General features: G+C 34.8%; 1 protein-coding gene across 9 annotated transcripts in view; it reads left to right on the top strand.

Annotated features, from left to right (window-relative positions):
• LOC132745464 (prolow-density lipoprotein receptor-related protein 1-like) overlaps positions 1-17,060 on the top strand; it is a 190,797-nt gene that overhangs the window by 95,665 nt on the left and 78,072 nt on the right. For all 9 annotated transcript variants that reach the window (XM_060734397.1, XM_060734401.1, XM_060734402.1 and 6 more), the window contains 9 exons: positions 717-846; positions 1,550-1,718; positions 2,931-3,052; positions 3,888-4,021; positions 4,571-4,693; positions 5,040-5,273; positions 5,936-6,128; positions 6,772-6,976; positions 9,413-9,731. In XM_060734397.1, the coding sequence (XP_060590380.1) occupies positions 717-846; positions 1,550-1,718; positions 2,931-3,052; positions 3,888-4,021; positions 4,571-4,693; positions 5,040-5,273; positions 5,936-6,128; positions 6,772-6,976; positions 9,413-9,731 (1,629 nt within the window). The remainder of the gene's footprint in view (positions 1-716; positions 847-1,549; positions 1,719-2,930; positions 3,053-3,887; positions 4,022-4,570; positions 4,694-5,039; positions 5,274-5,935; positions 6,129-6,771; positions 6,977-9,412; positions 9,732-17,060) is intronic.

Consider the following 17,060-nt stretch of genomic DNA (forward strand, 5'->3'; position numbering starts at 1 on the left):
AAAAGTTATCAACATGAAACTCAGAATACTTGTTTATCAGGTGCATTTGTTTTACAAGGGGTATAATTCTGAAAGCTATAATTTTTGGATTTATGTCCCTTTTTAGTGTAGAATTTTTGTCAAAATTGGTTATTGATAGTTATTGCCCTTAACAGATGGAGTGGTGCTCTTGTTAAAGAGGTAGGACCACTCTGCAGGTGTTATACTAATTTTTAGCTTTAAACAACAACATGGCAGATCTGTGTCATTCATATAGTGCAAGGTCAGCCAGAACTATCCACGTTGTCTGACAAAAACTCTTTAATCTTGAAATTCTCAAAATTATTTGAACTAACAATAGAAATATAAATCAAATAATTATAAAAAATTCATTACCAAAAAATCAGCAGTGTTGTTATGTTTGTTTTCTTGCCTCTTACTGTTGTGTGGTCATATCAATTAAAGGACACAAACATTTCTGCTAGCTAGGCTATGAAAGGTTGGTGGTTCTAATAAGGTACTTGCTCACTCCTGGAAAAAGAGTGTATTTTCCTTTATCAGTAAAGCTTTTATATTCCCTGGAAAAAGACAGTGGAGTGTTTTTGCTCAGTTTTGAGAAATGAATTGCCAAGGTATTTGAATCTTAAATGCAAGCAAGGAATAAATGAAATTTTATATATCAAAACAAGAATGTAGTTGCTTAACATGGGAAGTAAAGATGTTTTCTTCATTTTCAGAGAACATTTACTGGACAGATGCCGGTCATAGCACTATTGAGGTGGCAAAGATTGATGGCTCTAGCCGTTATGTTATAACCAGTGGAGATATGGAGAAACCTAGATCTATTGTAGTTAATCCTGTATTAGGGTAGGTGCATGATTGTATTGTACAGTCAAACCTGTGTATAACAGCAATGATTTTTATTGGAAATAGCTTGATATCATTCATACTCATTTCTTGTGATGAAAAAGCGGGTGAGAAACATGTGCTGCCTGACTGGGACTCGAACTTGAGACCTCGGAATATATTGTATCACGGTTCTAACAACTGAGCTGTCTAGTCGCTTACACACTTTTTCCTCTAATTAGTGAACAGTTCAATACCTTGACATGTGCTATGAGCTGCAAAATAAAATTGTCAAACCTCTCATCCCCCCATCACACCCCACAAACATGATATTTGAGCAACTTATCATTAAACTTTTAGTTCCAAGTGCATAGTAGTATGGAGACACTGCTTAAACCTAAATGGCCTTTGTACTAGAATAAATTGCATTACATATCAAAATGATAACAATTTTGGACTTAAGAAAATTGGGAAAAATATACTTTGTGATGGCCATCTTGAATGCCATCTTGGATTTCTCAGCTGGAACCTCACCAAAAGGAAACTGCTGGTATTTTCCGTTACTACAGACCTTGGCAAGAATTTAAGTGTTCTAATGCAAAATCCTTAATTTCCACAATTAAGGTACTTTTGAGCACATTGTCAATTAACTATAATATCATATGTCTGTGTATACTTTCACTTAATATGCTTTATTTATTTATTTATTTATTTGTTGTTTCAGATATTTATACTGGAGTGACTGGGGACTAGAAGCACGTATAGAGAGAGCCAAGTTGGACGGTTCGGAGCGAGTACATTACGTATACAACAATATAACCACACCATGGGGTCTGACGATCGATTATGAGACACACAATTTATATTGGTGCGATACTGCTAATGATATGCAGGTATGTGTTTTTGTGATGTGTTTCCTGTAAAAAAAATTTAAAAATTTCCCTATTAATTTTAATTTAATTTTTTTTGAAATTTTGAGGGAAGGGTAATTTAAATAATTTATTACATAATATAATAACTTTGCATGAAGTAAGATACCTCAAGTCTCAGAATTAAACAATAATGTAGATATATCATCCTTTCATTATCTAATTAAATGAGCCGTGTCTTGACAAAACCAACATAATGGGTTTGTGACCAGCATGGATCCCGACCAGCCGCGCAGTCTGATCAGGAACCATGCTGTTTGTTTATCAACTCTATTACAAGTGGAGAAACTGACAGCGAACAGCATGGATCCTGATCAGACTGCGCGAATGGGCAGGCTGGTCTGGATCCATGCTGGTTGCAAACCCACTATGTTGGTTTTGTCATGACGCGGCTCAAATGCATGTACATGATATTTATCTTAATTTAACCTTTAATGTTGAGTCAGACAAAATAAAAAATCCACCGGGTACAGTAATTTGGTATATTTTCATTGATGTAATTTGTATTGTAAGCTTCATGAACTTTTCTGTTACCTTTTCTGAATGCCAAAGGTGAGTTAATTATGGTATGAAATAACTTGAAGAGTTTTTATGTGAAAGTCTAGTAATTATTGTTATGCCCCCACAATGTGGGAGCATATAGCGTTGCACTTGTCCGTCAGTCCGTATGTCCCGAAATTTTGTGAACGCAACTCCTCTTAAACCGGATGGCAGATTTTGCTTAAACTTACAGGGATGAACAACCTTAATGTGTAGATGGTAGTAAAGGAAGGAATTTTTGCTGCGGCCAAATTTAACAGAATTATGGCCCTTTGTTGATTTTTTCACTATATACTATGTAGAAATTTTGTGAACGCAACTCCTCTTAAACCGGATGGCAGATTTTGCTTAAATTCCAGGGATGAACAACCTTAATATGTAGATGGTAGTTAAGGAAGGAATTTTTTGCTGCGACCAAATTTAACAGAATTATGGCCCTTTGTTGATTTTTAGTTTTCAACTTGAGGCACATGTAGTCCAAAAAATATTTGACCAAGACTCATAAGATTAACAGAACAGTGGCGTGTGGGAGCATCCGTGTCCTATGGACACATTTCTTGTTTTTTTATGTCATATATTTAACACTTTATTATAATAAGATTTATGGAGCAGACATTATTTTTGTTATAATTTCAGACGATAGCAGCCATAGATTTATTGACCAATCAGAGACATGTGCTGCTCAGACAAACTGATGATTTCAAGATGAAACCTATATCACTGACCATATATAAAGATAAAATTTTCTGGATTGATGGGTAAGAGTTACTTCCCTTTAATATTTTAATTTTGGGATCATTATTCTTTAACCTGCAGAAGTTTTGTAATGGATCTGACCTGCTTAGACTGTGGAACAGTTCATTTGAAGTTTAAGGGGTTTCAGTATCAATATACAAAATGTACAAGAATGCATTGAGCCCCCAACAGTTATTTGATAGAGTCTGGTGATATGGCATGCAAGTACAGATTGGCCTGGCTCTATATTGGTAGCAGAAGCTTACCACTGAGTTGCAACAGGTTTAGAGATTTTTTAAAGGTTTTTGCATTTTTGCTTAAAATTTGTAGCTAGCATGGATTTTTGCTGAATTTATATTCCGTTCCTTCCTCCGTGGTTGAGGGGCTACAGTTGATGACTTCTAATCCAGTTACCTCTCTGGCGTGGGTTCGATCCCCAGGAGATGCTTTGGTAGTTTAGCCCGGAGGAAGGTAGTCTAGTACTGGTGTAACTCACCAGGAACAATGGTTAGGAAACTACCCGTGGAACATCAGTGGTTCTGCTCAGGTGCTGTTTTTGCCTGAAATAATGTACAGAGGGGCATCTGAGGTCTTTCTCCACCATTTAAGCTGGAAAGATGCCATATGATCTATACTGTGCTTGTGTGAAGTGTCTCTTAATAGAATTAATCATTACTGGAGTTTAATGAGGAGGTTGTGAGCTTAATTGGGCTTGAACCCAAGCTCGAAGGGTCAGGAAGAAGAGCCCTTGTCTAATAGGCTACCACTACAAAAGTTAATAAAAAGATAAAAGAAAGTGTTTATAACTATTTATCAATTGGTTTTTAATTGATTTAATTATAATTTTGTATATTATAGAAATTTGAATGGTCCATCTATTTCATCCATTTACTCTGCCTCGAGGGTGGACGGTAGTAATCCAACTTTAATACGGGCTGACCTTGGAGATAAGTTGAAGGACATTAAAGCTTATGACAGAAGTAGACAGATAGGTATGATTGTTATATATTACAAATGTCATAATAATGTAAATGATAAAATTATAGTCAAATCTTGTGTTTCTAATCTTTATTTAAAGTTGTCTGTAATAGATGATCTGTAATACCATAAGTATGTAAAGGGACACCATTTCAAAAGGGCAAATAATTTTAAATTTACTTTTAGCAAAGTTATCCCCCTTTTTTCTATGATTTTTTTATTTAACTACATGTATCTAGCACTGAGAAAAAAGAACTGTGCCGTCCTGGGACGGGTTTTGTTATATTTTGCTCCTTTTTTTAGTGTCACCTGCTACAGAGCAGTGGCAACATACAGGGATCACTTCCCCATCGTCTGTCTGTCCGTCTGTCTGCTCAACCAAAAAGGGCTGTATTTTTGGCCCTTGAACAAAAAAAAGCATTTCAGTCTGTTAATGATTTTTGTGTCTCCTGCTACACAGTAGCTGCAACATGCATTTGACTATCATCATGCGACACATGTGATCACTGATTGCTCTTGTTTTTGTTTTTTTTACATACTAATTATGATGTTTAATGATACAGATAGTAACTTGTGTGCAGAAGATAATGGAGGCTGTAAGGAGCTGTGTTTATATGTTGGTAGTAACAAGGTGAATTGTGCTTGCTCCTACAGCAAGCTTGCAGCAGACGGCAAAAGTTGTGAAGGTATAAAACCACTTATGTTTTCAAGATATATTATGCGAAAACTTGGCATTTGAAAAAATATTGATAATTATTGTACAGTCTCTTTTTAAATGTAAAAAAACCCATCTTTTGAATAAACACTGAGAATAATTTATAATTTTATGCTTTTTAACCATACACAATATAGGTAAACACAATATGAATATATCATTAAAAAACATTCTTTTTTTTTAAGAAAGATCTAAATTGACCTATATAGGCATGAGTAAAACAGTTGACAGTATATTAATATAGCAAAAAGCAGGGAGAAGCATTAAAATTGCATTATATTAATATATATTTGTTATGTTTTCCGTACATTTTTCAGATCACAACGGTTTCCTCATGTTCTCGAAGGTCACACAGATGTCAAGTATTCATCTCGATGATGAGAACGACAAAAATCCTCCGCTCAATCCAATAACTAACGACACGTTTTTACGTAACGTTATCGGCCTGTCGTTCGACTACGCCAACAACATGATTTTCTACAGTGATATACAACGTGGCGATATTCAGGCAGTGTACTTTAATGGATCCAATATAAGAGTGGTTGTCGAAGGTAAGGTTTGATCCTTCAAGTACATGTAGTAATTAAGAACAGTTTATATTGTATATCTAGAAATTATTCCACGCTTTTTAAGTTAGCACTTTTCCGCGGTGGGGACATTTCTGCGAATGTTTATTTCTGCAAAAAAATTGCATGGGACAAATGAGTGAACATTTAAAGCTTTAACCATATAGACTACCATTATGATGTACCACCGTAAAAGCGCCGTCCTTATTAAAAATGTGAAATATTGCTTTCGTGAAAGTTTCTAGGAGTACATTATCAAACATTATTTGATTCCTTGAAAGAATTATGCAAGACTTATTTGTAGATAAAATACAAAGTATGAACTCTTTGAAATCTGTGTAATGTGCAAAATGCGACATATGCACTGCCAAAATATGTTAATATTTAAAGATTTACAAGTGTAGCAGAATCAAAATTATCTATTGCAAATCTTGTATGCTTACACATTTGATTAAGATACCTGTATTATTAGCCTTAAATTAAATACATCCAAAAACCTTGTTTAAATATCCAATAATTTGAAGAAAACAATTGGGGACTAAAAGATCATCTTTGAAACCTTGGATTGTTGTTGTTATTATAAATTTGTAGTTTGCTTTTGTTTATTTGAAGTTTGTTATTGTTAATTTGAAGTTTGTTCATTGTAGGCATAGGATCTGCAGAGGGATTGGCATATGAAAAATTTAATGGTGACATCTACTGGACAAGTTATACAAACTCGTGTATCAGCAAGATCAACGTGAATGACGCGTTAAATAATAAAACTCGTAAACCGGAAGTTGTTATACAGATGTCAAAACTAGATCATCCGAGGGCCATTGTTGTAGACAGTTGTTGGGAGTAAGTTTTGTATATTGATAGAATATCGGCATGCTTGATAAGTGCAGGAGAAATGAATTTTAAGCCCCTTGTGGCTGAGGGGTTGCCTTTAATGGTTGAGGCATAAGAATTGCAGCCATTGTTTATTGCTGCATGACTAAATGGGTTTTTTTCATAACTGGAGTCTATGCAACTCTTAGCTTCAGTAGGTAAGATGGTTTTGACCCCTGGTGTTGCTTTGAAATATGTAACAGCTGCTATCAGTTTCTCTACTTGTAATAGGATTTGTAAGCGAACAGCATGGATCCTGATCAGACAGCGCGGATGCGCAGGCTGGTCTGGATCCATGCTGGTCGCAAACCCATTATGTCGGTTTTGTCATAACACGGCTCATATATGCAAAATTTCAGATCGTTCACTCACACCATTTTCTAAGAATGATTATCATAATTTTAAAGTGTTGCAATGCCTTTCACTTAAACTGAGGTGAGAATAGCATTAAAATATGATTTCTAATCTATTTCTAGTTTATTTCTTAATTATCTTCTGCATATCTTTTTGTTTTAACTGCCTCACTTGATTTATCTTAGAAATTCAAATTCTAAATTTGTTACGCTTTTGGACCAAGATTGAGTTCCTTTAATGATGTATTGTTATTCTTTAGGTTGATTTACTGGACAAATTGGAACAATGAGAAGCCTAGGATTCAACGTTCAAACCTGACTGGTGAACACCCGGAGGACGTTATCATCAAGGATATTCTCACACCAAATGGTCTTACGATTGACCATAAAGCCAAGAAGTTGTACTGGTCCGATGCCAGGTTAGACAAGATAGAGAGATGTGATATGGATGGTTCAAACAGATATGTAAGTTTCGCAGGTTAAAAATTATTTAATACAAATTCATGTAAATTATTGAATACAAATTCACGTAAATTTCTCTGGTTATAAATTATTGAATACAAATTCATGTAAATTTCTCTGGTTATAAATTATTGAATACAAATTCATGTAATTTTCTCAGGTTATAGATTATTGAATACAAATTAACGTAAGTTTCTTGGGTTATAAATTATTGAATACAAATTCATGTAATTTTCTCAGGTTATAAATTATTGAATACAAATTCATGTAATTTTCTTAGGTTGTAGATTATTGAATACAAATTAACATAAGTTTCTTGGGTTATAAATTGTTGAATACAAATTCACGTAATTATACCCCCGCACAACAAAGTTGTAAGGGGGGTATACTGGAATCAGCTTGTCCGTCTGTCCGGCTGTCCGTCCGGCCGTCCGGCTGTCGGTTTTTTCTTGTCCGCCCAATAACTTAAGATTCCTTTGACCCTTAGTCTTCATATATGGCATGGAGGTTAGTCATGATTAGTAGATGACCCCTATTGATTTTGAGGTCACTAGGTCAAAGGTCAAGGTCACAGGGGCCTTGACTTCAAAAAGCTTGTCCGCCCAATAACTTAAGATTCCTTTGACCCTTAGTCTTCATATTTGGCATGGAGGTTAGTCATGATTAGTAGATGACCCCTATTGATCTTGAGGTCACTAGGTCAAAGGTCAAGGTCACAGGGGCCTTGACTTCAAAAAGCTTGTCCGCCCAATAACTTAAGATTCCTTTGACCCTTAGTCTTCATATTTGGCATGGAGGTTAGTCATGATTAGTAGATGACCCCTATTGATTTTGAGGTCACTAGGTCAAAGGTCAAGGTCACAGGGCCTTGACTTCAAAAAAGCTTGTCCGCCCAATAACTTAAGATTCCTTTGACCCTTAGTCTTCATATTTGGCATGGATGTTAGTCATGATTAGTAGATGACCCCTATTGATTTTGAGGTCAAAGGTCAAGGTCACAGGGGCCTTGACTTCAAAAAGCTTGTCCGCCCAATAACTTAAGATTCCTTTGACCCTTAGACTTCATATTTGGCATGGATGTTAGTCATGATTAGTAGATGACCCCTATTGATTTTGAGGTCACTAGGTCAAAGGTCAAGGTCACAGGGGCCTTGACTTCAAAAAGCTTGTCCGCCCAATAACTTAAGATTCCTTTGACCCTTAGTCTTCATATTTGGCATGGAGGTTAGTCATGATTAGTAGATGACCCCTATTGATTTTGAGGTCACCAGGTCAAAGGTCAAGGTCACAGGGGCCTTGACTTCAAAAAGCTTGTCCGCCAAATAACTTAAGATTCCTTTGACCTACAGTTGTCATATTTGGCATGGAGGTTAGTCATGATTAGTAGATGACCCCTATTGATTTTGAGGTCAAAGGTCAAGGTCACAGGGACTTTGACTTCAAAAACTTTGTCTGCCCAATAACTTTAGATTCCTTTGACCCACAGTCTTCATATTTGACATGGATGTTGATCATGATTAGTAGATGACCCCTTTTGATTTTGAGGTCACTGGGATCAAAGGTCAAGGTCATAGGGACTTTGACTTCAAAAAGTTTGTCCACCCATTAACTTAAGATTCCTTTGACCCACAGTCTTCATATTTGGTATGGATGTTGATCATGACTATAGGGTGACCCCTATTGATTTTGAGGTCACTGGGTCAAAGGTCAAGGTCACAGGGAGCTTGACAAACAAAAGCTTTTCTTCTCAATTGCTAAAGAATGTCCTGTCCGCAATGTATTGATTTTGACATTTTCACATTTGAAGCATGTAGAATACATAACTTAGCAATGCACTGGGTTAGTAACCTCAGATTTGGCAGGGAGGTTGTCCTTGAGCTCTAAATGGCCACTGTTGATTCTGACAAAGTGGTATGCGGGGGTATTCACGCCATGATAGTGGCAGTTCTAGTTTTCTCAGGTTATAAATTATTGAATACAAATTCATGTAATTTTCTCAGGTTATAGATTATTGAATACAAATTAACATAAGTTTCTTGGTTATAAATTGTTGAATACAAATTCACGTAAGTTGCTCAGTTTATAAATTATTAGATATAAATTCTACTGATTAGATATTTAAATGTTCCATGTGAAGATGATGACAATATAAGAAAATATCTCAGCAATAGGTAATACTGAAGCCAGTATCATATTGTCTCTTGAATAAATAAAGATACTTTCAAACAATTTAACTGCCGGTAGCAACAGGTTCTCATCATGCAATCAGGGCATACCAAGATCAGTCTGCAGATCCTGACTGAGCTTGGTCTGCTCTATCAGTACATATTTTGAAATTTTACCTAAAATTTATAAATGGTCCGACCCAGATTGAAAGATGGATTTGTCCATTTAAGATATTTAGGGTTAATTTTTGTGTGTTTTATCTGTATTATTTAGGTAATCATCACATCTATACCTCAACATTCCTTCGGTCTCGCTGTTTACGATAACTATCTATTCTGGACAGACTGGATGCTACGCGCTGTCATACGTGCTAACAAATACGATGGCACTGGTATCGTTTGGCTACGTAAAAATCTGGAACGTCAACCAATGGGTATCATCGCAGTAGCGGAAGATAGTGAAAATTGTGAGATAAATAAATGTCATGGAGATAATTATGGTTGCCAAGATAAATGTTACACTGATGTAACGGGCCAGGCATTCTGTCAATGTACCTATGGCAGATTGAAAGCTGACGGCAAAAGTTGTGCATGTAAGTTCATTTACTTTTTCTCTGCTTCCCTTTTTATAAGATAGGTTATAGTGGTCACCGCATCTCCTTGGTTGCTGTGGAAGTCCAAACATGTGCTAATTTGCATACATCATGCCATCTACAAACTAGACTAGATATAACTGTCATTATATTGTTGACTCAAGCTTTGATAGCCATGTGTACAATGTAATGTACTGAAAAGTAAAGATGAAACAATTGATTAATACCAGTAAAAAAAAGTCATGAAAGTAAGTCGCAATTACGAAATGCCAGAAAATGGAATACCACATACTCAGACGGACTATCTGGTCACGCTTGAAAAACTGATTACTACAGGAAAAGATGTTTAAGCGGCAGGATAGCTCAGTCGGTAGAGCCACATAATGGTATTCCCAGGGTTCCAGGTTTGAATCCCAGTCAGACTGCACTTTTATCTCACCCTGTGACAATCCTCTGTATTATTTATAGATGTTGATTTGTTGACCTTGAACTAACCAATTTTTAAATGAAGTGTTTGCCCACCCATATGGTTCATTCAAGTTGTGAGGGTTAAAAAAAACATACATACATTTTTGATCTGTCTGTCACTGAACCATATTGTTTCCTTGGAGTATGATCATAGCAAGTCATGTTATTCTTATGTCTCATATTTTTGCATTCTTCCAAAATTTTGTGAGAAATGTATACTTACCATATAAACAATAATACATTATATACCTATAATATAAAGTATAATACATCTTGAAGGCAATATGACTAAATATTCTAAATTGCTTCTTGAAAATAACGGAGAAGACAAATCAAAATTTGCATAAAATTAAGCTCCCCCCCCACCCCCCTGAAGATGGGTTTTTTGTATTTCTAAATTATTGTCAACTTGATGTGCAGCTATCTTTTAATGGCACACTCATTTAAAGGAACTCCAGTGAAGTGTTTTGACATGACAGGACGGGAAATAATGTTTCGAGATTAATGTCCCATTTAATGGTGGTCTAACTTGTGTGCAAAATTTCAGATAATTTGCTTCCAGAATGATAATAAATGAATAATCTAAAACTGAAAAGCTTGCAACGTTCTTCACTTAAATCAGGCTTAAATAGCATAAAAATACAATTTTTAATTTCTATTTGGAGTATATTTCTTAAATACCTTTTGCATATCTTTCTGTTTTATGTGTGCAAGTTGATCTGTGTAAAGAATTCAAATTTTATGATTTTAGGCTTTTGGGCCGGAGACATTTGAGTTCCTATAAATGGTTTTTTTCTCTCGAATAACAATTTCTGATCAATACAAATTTTAAAAGAAATTGGTGTCTCATAAAATCTTAGCTGCTAAGCTTGATTTTAATTGTTATTATTTTCATATGATGAGTTGAATATAGTTAAATTATCATCACACCAATGTTTAGAATGATACAAAACAATTTCTTACCCGAAGCCAGTAGTTATAATTAATATGTAAACCAACCAATGTTCCCCCTCCAAATCTTTTAAAACAATTTTTTGTTTGTTTTAGTTTTAGATTGAAATAATGTTTGTACAAAATTAATGCATGTTTCTTGAGAACTTCATGCATCTGCTTAATAAGAAGTTTTCAAGAAACATGCATTAATTTTGTGTTCCCTTACCAAACATTTATTTATTTCTGTTAAAATTTGAAATCCGAAGAAATTACCGAATTTCACAAAGGATAAACTTTGGTCTGCATCTAATACTCAAAGAGTTAAATAAAGTTAGAATTTGTAACTTTATAGCAGTCAGTGTAAAAGAAAATTGTTTCATGATTACAACATTTAATTTCTTCTCTTAAGAAAGTTTACGAGCTTCTGTATCATAAAAAAATATGTCTGTGGACAGTTTAATTGTCAAGGAAACATTGCTAAATATTGTTCTGTAAACAGTTCTGTGCAAAATGAGAAAGCTAAAATGAGATGATGAATAACAGCTTAAAAGCTTGCCTGCAAAGTTTCTACATCAAGAATTCCTGGCAGACTGTAAGCCTTGTTATGAATATAAATGAAACATATAATTACCATTTCTATGATACAATATCGTATATGTAAAAAGGTGATCAATTTACAGTGAAGACTGAGAGAAATGACATTAGGGGGAAATGAAATGTTTGAATAAGATAAGACACTAGAGGGTAGGCCTCAATGACTGATTGATTAATATAGCTGGCCGACCTCAAATCATTTACTCTTATAACATTGTGGGGTGAATTTCCCACTAGAGACATTTAGATCTTCCATCTGGACAAGATGATCAAATAGTTCAGAAGCGTTAATGGTTCTACCATTTAACCTTCTGTTCCCCTGGAGTGGGGATGTTGAGGGGGTGGGGGCAAGACGGAGACTCTTTTGCTCAGTGCTGCTGAGTTCAAATCCCCTCTTAGACTTTGGATTTTTTTCATGTGAGGAAGCTTAAGCCAACTAGCTTATGGAACATCGGCAGTTCTACTTAGGTACCCATCTGTGCCTAAAATAATGCACAGAGGGGCACCCGAGATCTTCCCCCACCAGTAAAGCTAACCTTAAAGTAAAACTAAACCCAACCAATAGAACAGAAAAAAAACCAACCCTGAATGATCACAATAAAAAAGTACATTGTTATGGAACAGAATTAGTGCATTTATTCCACCTTGCTTAATGATATCGGAACTTACATTATGCTCTCACTATACTTCTTTATGACAATGAAAACCTGCGTTTTGCTGAATTCAATCATGCCTTATGATTACTGAATGCACTTTCATGTAATTGCAACCTTATGTGTTCCCTACTAAACCATCAAACTCACATATTTTAACATGCTATATGTTTAATTGCATCTTTTATAAAGGTCAACGTATTATGTTTGGTGTTTAAGATAACATTCTTTGCTTGTTCTTGATATTACTATATGTAACATGGTAAGTTTATGTCAGTACCTTTAATTTGCTTTAAATCTGCCACTTATATTGTCGACATTATGTCACAATAAATTATTAATTTTGATCAATAATTGGCGAATTTGATGTGTCTTAGCATTCATATGCTTCAATATATTCACTAATTACAAATATAATGCAATACATGATCACTGCGCAACGACAACGAAGATGACAACGATAGCGATATTATAGTCGCATGTGACAGTACGCACTAAGCAGTTGGCAGTAAGCATAATGCGAGTTGCGATAATTTGTGTTCATATTATGACAGCAGGTGTCGCTTTGTCGGTACATCCCGTTATTTTCCGGATGATCCCGTATTTTGGCACGTGGAGTAAACAAAGTTACGTCCCCTTTATACAGTGGCATATACAGAACAGTGTTAGTTGGAGCCTGACATGTAAAGGGAAAATTTACTGAAAAACAAGAGAACACGATGCGACAGACGAAAAGTGCGTGTTTTTGAAGATTCCGCCAGTATGTGGAAAAAAATGTTATAGATTTCTCTAATAACTCACCCTACAAGTGGCAACTCACCTCTTATACAATTGTTTACACTTCTTTTTGAGCGTGTGTGATAGTCGTATGAGCAATAGTGAGATATACTATGCTCAAACTTACGGTGGCACAAAGGTGACATGTGTGTGTTTTTATTTATCTCGTGCGCACGAGATACTGTGTCGTGGCCACGAGTTACTAAGTCGTGGCCACGAGATAGTTAAGTCGTGGGAACGAGATACTATGTTGTGGCCACGAGTTACTAAGTCATGGCCACGAGATAATTAAGTCGTTGGAACAAGTTACTATGTCGTGGCCACGATAAAGTTTAGTCGTGGCCACGATAAAGTTTAGTCGTGGCTACGAGAAAGTTAAGTCGTGCGAACGAGTTAATAACCAATCAAATTACACTATTTATATGAATTTTCCTAACAAGGATGCCCCCACTTTTCCTGTCCGTAAAAGTGCCATTTATACAAGTTATTGAATGGTCCAAGATTTAGCGTCATTGTGACCCTGATTTCTGACCAAATTGCCTAAAAATATTAGGTGTCATCTACTGATCTTTTTCTAAATCATTCATCAGACAAGGATTTTACATGAAGTATCAAGTTTATCTGACCCGTGACCTCAAACATCCTTATAGGATATCTACTGTCCATAGGCAATGTCCCTACCCAATAAAACAAACCAGGACTAAGTCCCTCTCAAGTTAAGGTATAAACAATGTTAACAGGCCGTTGTACGTACAAAATGACCAATTCTATCATATAATTGTCCCAACAAAGGGCTATAACTTAGTCAAAATTTATGTCTGATTTATGGGCCTCAAGTTCAAAGTGAACACTTCAGTATTTTCAAAGATTAATGTTGCACGTAAATCTTTAAACAGAAATTTTCTAAGTTAATGATGGTGTAATCTGATTTAATTATCTCGTCTGCAAGACATAGTTATCTCGTTCCCACAACTTAAACGACTTAGTAACTCGTGGCCACGACTTAGTACAGTACAAACTTGATTTTTTTTTCTGTAAAATAAAATAAATATAATTTGGCTTCACACAAATATTGTGCTTTAAATCCTTTACACGGTAAGTGGGCAATATGAATATACATGTATAGTATTATTACAAAAAATACATGTATATGGAAGTTTCTTTTGAAGACAGACACAACTTTACTTGACCCGTAATAAGGAAAGCAGATTCCTATACATTATGTGTATGTGTTTTTATTTAAATAAAACATATTTAGTAAGAATTTTATAGATTTCAATAAATTTCTGTGATAAAAATATGTTACTGAAAGATGTGCATAGTATATCATTAAGCACAAATGTATGTTAATGTGGTGGTTTGTGCGAGATGTCTGATCTATAATCAGACACACATATGCCCAACATTTGAGCCGCGTCACGACAAAGCAAACATAATGGGTTTGCGACCAGCATCGATCCAGACCAGCCTGCGCGTCCACACAGTCTGATCAGGATCCATGCTGTTCGCTTCAAGTAGAGAAACCGATAGCGAACAGTATGGATCCTGATCAGACTGCGCGGACGCGCAGGCTGGTTGGATCCATGCTGGTCGCAAACCCATTATGTTGGTTTTGTCGTGACGCGGCTCATTTGTAATTGACTATGCACATATTACAAAAATAAACAACTTCCTTCTTTCCTCATTATACATGTATGTCTTAATGTGTTACATACCTATTCGCCACTATTAGTGACTCTGAGACATTTATTAAGTTAAAAGGCCAATAACTTTTGCTTTTAAATGTCCAAGTCATTCGATTAAGACCTTCGCTGTACCTAGGCAGGTGCTTAACAACTGGATGACAGCATAATATGTTTTGGTAAGGGAGTACACTAAGAAAGACTATTGCATGAAACTGACACGTATATATTCCATCCCAGCTCATGAACGTATATTTGGGGGTAGGTGCAGCCCTTATGCCAGGGCCTGAATGCGCCATTTAAAGTGTAACTGCCCCATTGAATAACTGTTTACGAGCATATTTTTTCTATAAGACTGTATACATATATAAAATTGTATTGCATAATTATACTACTTGTATTTATATTCTTTCAACTGCAATTTACATGTATTAAGCGCTTAGTACGTATTTATATATACATGTACGCAGTATCTATACGGAAAATTCCGATGATAGGCGAATCGTGGAAAAATTCCGTTGATATCGATAACAGAGATCTCGCCCCTTAACAGTTCACAAATCGCTAGACATAGTTTAAATTGTTTATCATAATGTAAGATGATCAAACATAATCCACAAAACATCTGACACCGAGCTTTATTAAGCATAAACACTGAATAATGGATATAAGAGAAAGCAAATTGTAATCACGCAATGCGAGCTATAAATCAAATAAGTCAAATTTTAACATTAAATCTATCAGGGAACTTTAAATGACTTCTACATAAAAGTAATACAAAAAAACTAAACCGTAAATGGTTTGTATAGAGCATGAAGAAAGGTAGCTTATACATAAAGGTATATGACGTTAACATTTTAGTATTCCAAATGGCTTGTTCCAGTTTAATAGTTATCACTCAATGAAAGAATTGGTCACTACGAAATGTTTGAATGAAATAATGAAAAATGGAATCAAGCATAATGCAAAGTTTAAATATCATAAAGCAAGATGTAATCAAGCATAATGCAAGTTCTAATGTCATGTAGCAAGATAGAATTAAGCATAATGCAAGTTCCAATGTCATCAAGCAAGATGGAATCAAGCATTATGCAAGTTCCAATGTCATCAAGCAAGATGGAATTAAGCATAATGCAAGTTCCAATGTCATCAAGCAAGATAGAATAAATGCATTAATTCTGTTCCATACATTGTCAAGCCTCATTTGCCTTAAATTAAAATGTTGTGACTCATTTTAAATGCTGTTTAAGAATTCCCATATATAAACATCCAGTATAAATTTGTTTTTCATTCAAATCTGTTTATTTTTGAAAGACCCAGTTTATTTTAACAAGAATTATCAGTTAAGTTCATCATTAAATATGAGAAAATTGATACTGTAAATTGACATATTTTTAAGTCAGGTGACAGATTTTATATTGACCAGGTATCAGGTTGTGCTATCGGTCATGAATTGCTTGTTTTCTTTGTTATTTTTTCATTCACTGTCCATGATTTTGTGTTAGTTTAATAAAATTAACCACAACACTCAAAAAAACATGCGACAGATTTTAACCAGCTTTTTCACTTTTAATTATTTATGGGCTACTGCTCACTGAAGAGGAAATTGATATTGCTCAGTTGAAATAAACAGAAATTTTGCTCTGTGCCTTGTGATATGAAAATCAATATTTTGAAATTATTCAAAGATTCAGCAGCTGGTGTGGGATGAAGGGAGACAATTCATATCAACTTATTTTTTTAACTTTTCCTTTATGTTGTAAGCGACATGATTTTTCATCCTTTAATTTGAAGTCATTATTTAGAAATTTATGTGAGAAATGCATCGTGAATTTGATTTTATATTTATAAAGACAATTTTGATAATGGTAATGGATAATTTGTTTATGTATTTAAAATTAAAACCAATTTTGTATTTTTTAGTTTTTTTTTCAATGATTTAAGCGACATTGCTAAATTTAGCATGACAGTTTTGTAGTTCACATGTGGGATTTTGTTGACAAAATGCATTCAAAGTAAAAGCGGCATGGACTTTAAATCAAGTTGGACAGTTGTTGGAAAAATTGTATGAATTATTAACACATACTCTAAATTTGTTAAACTTTGTTTTTATATTTGTTATCTGTTATATTCATATGGAATTTAATTGAAAACAAATTCGCAATTATGATCGGATATTTATTCCTAATATCTTTCCTTACCTTGATGGTAAGGTCATCTCT

The sequence above is a fragment of the Ruditapes philippinarum genome, unplaced genomic scaffold (genome assembly GCF_026571515.1).
Source record: "Ruditapes philippinarum isolate M1 unplaced genomic scaffold, ASM2657151v2 ctg228_1_1_1_1, whole genome shotgun sequence".
In the NCBI taxonomy this organism is placed as follows: Eukaryota; Metazoa; Mollusca; class Bivalvia; order Venerida; family Veneridae; genus Ruditapes; species Ruditapes philippinarum.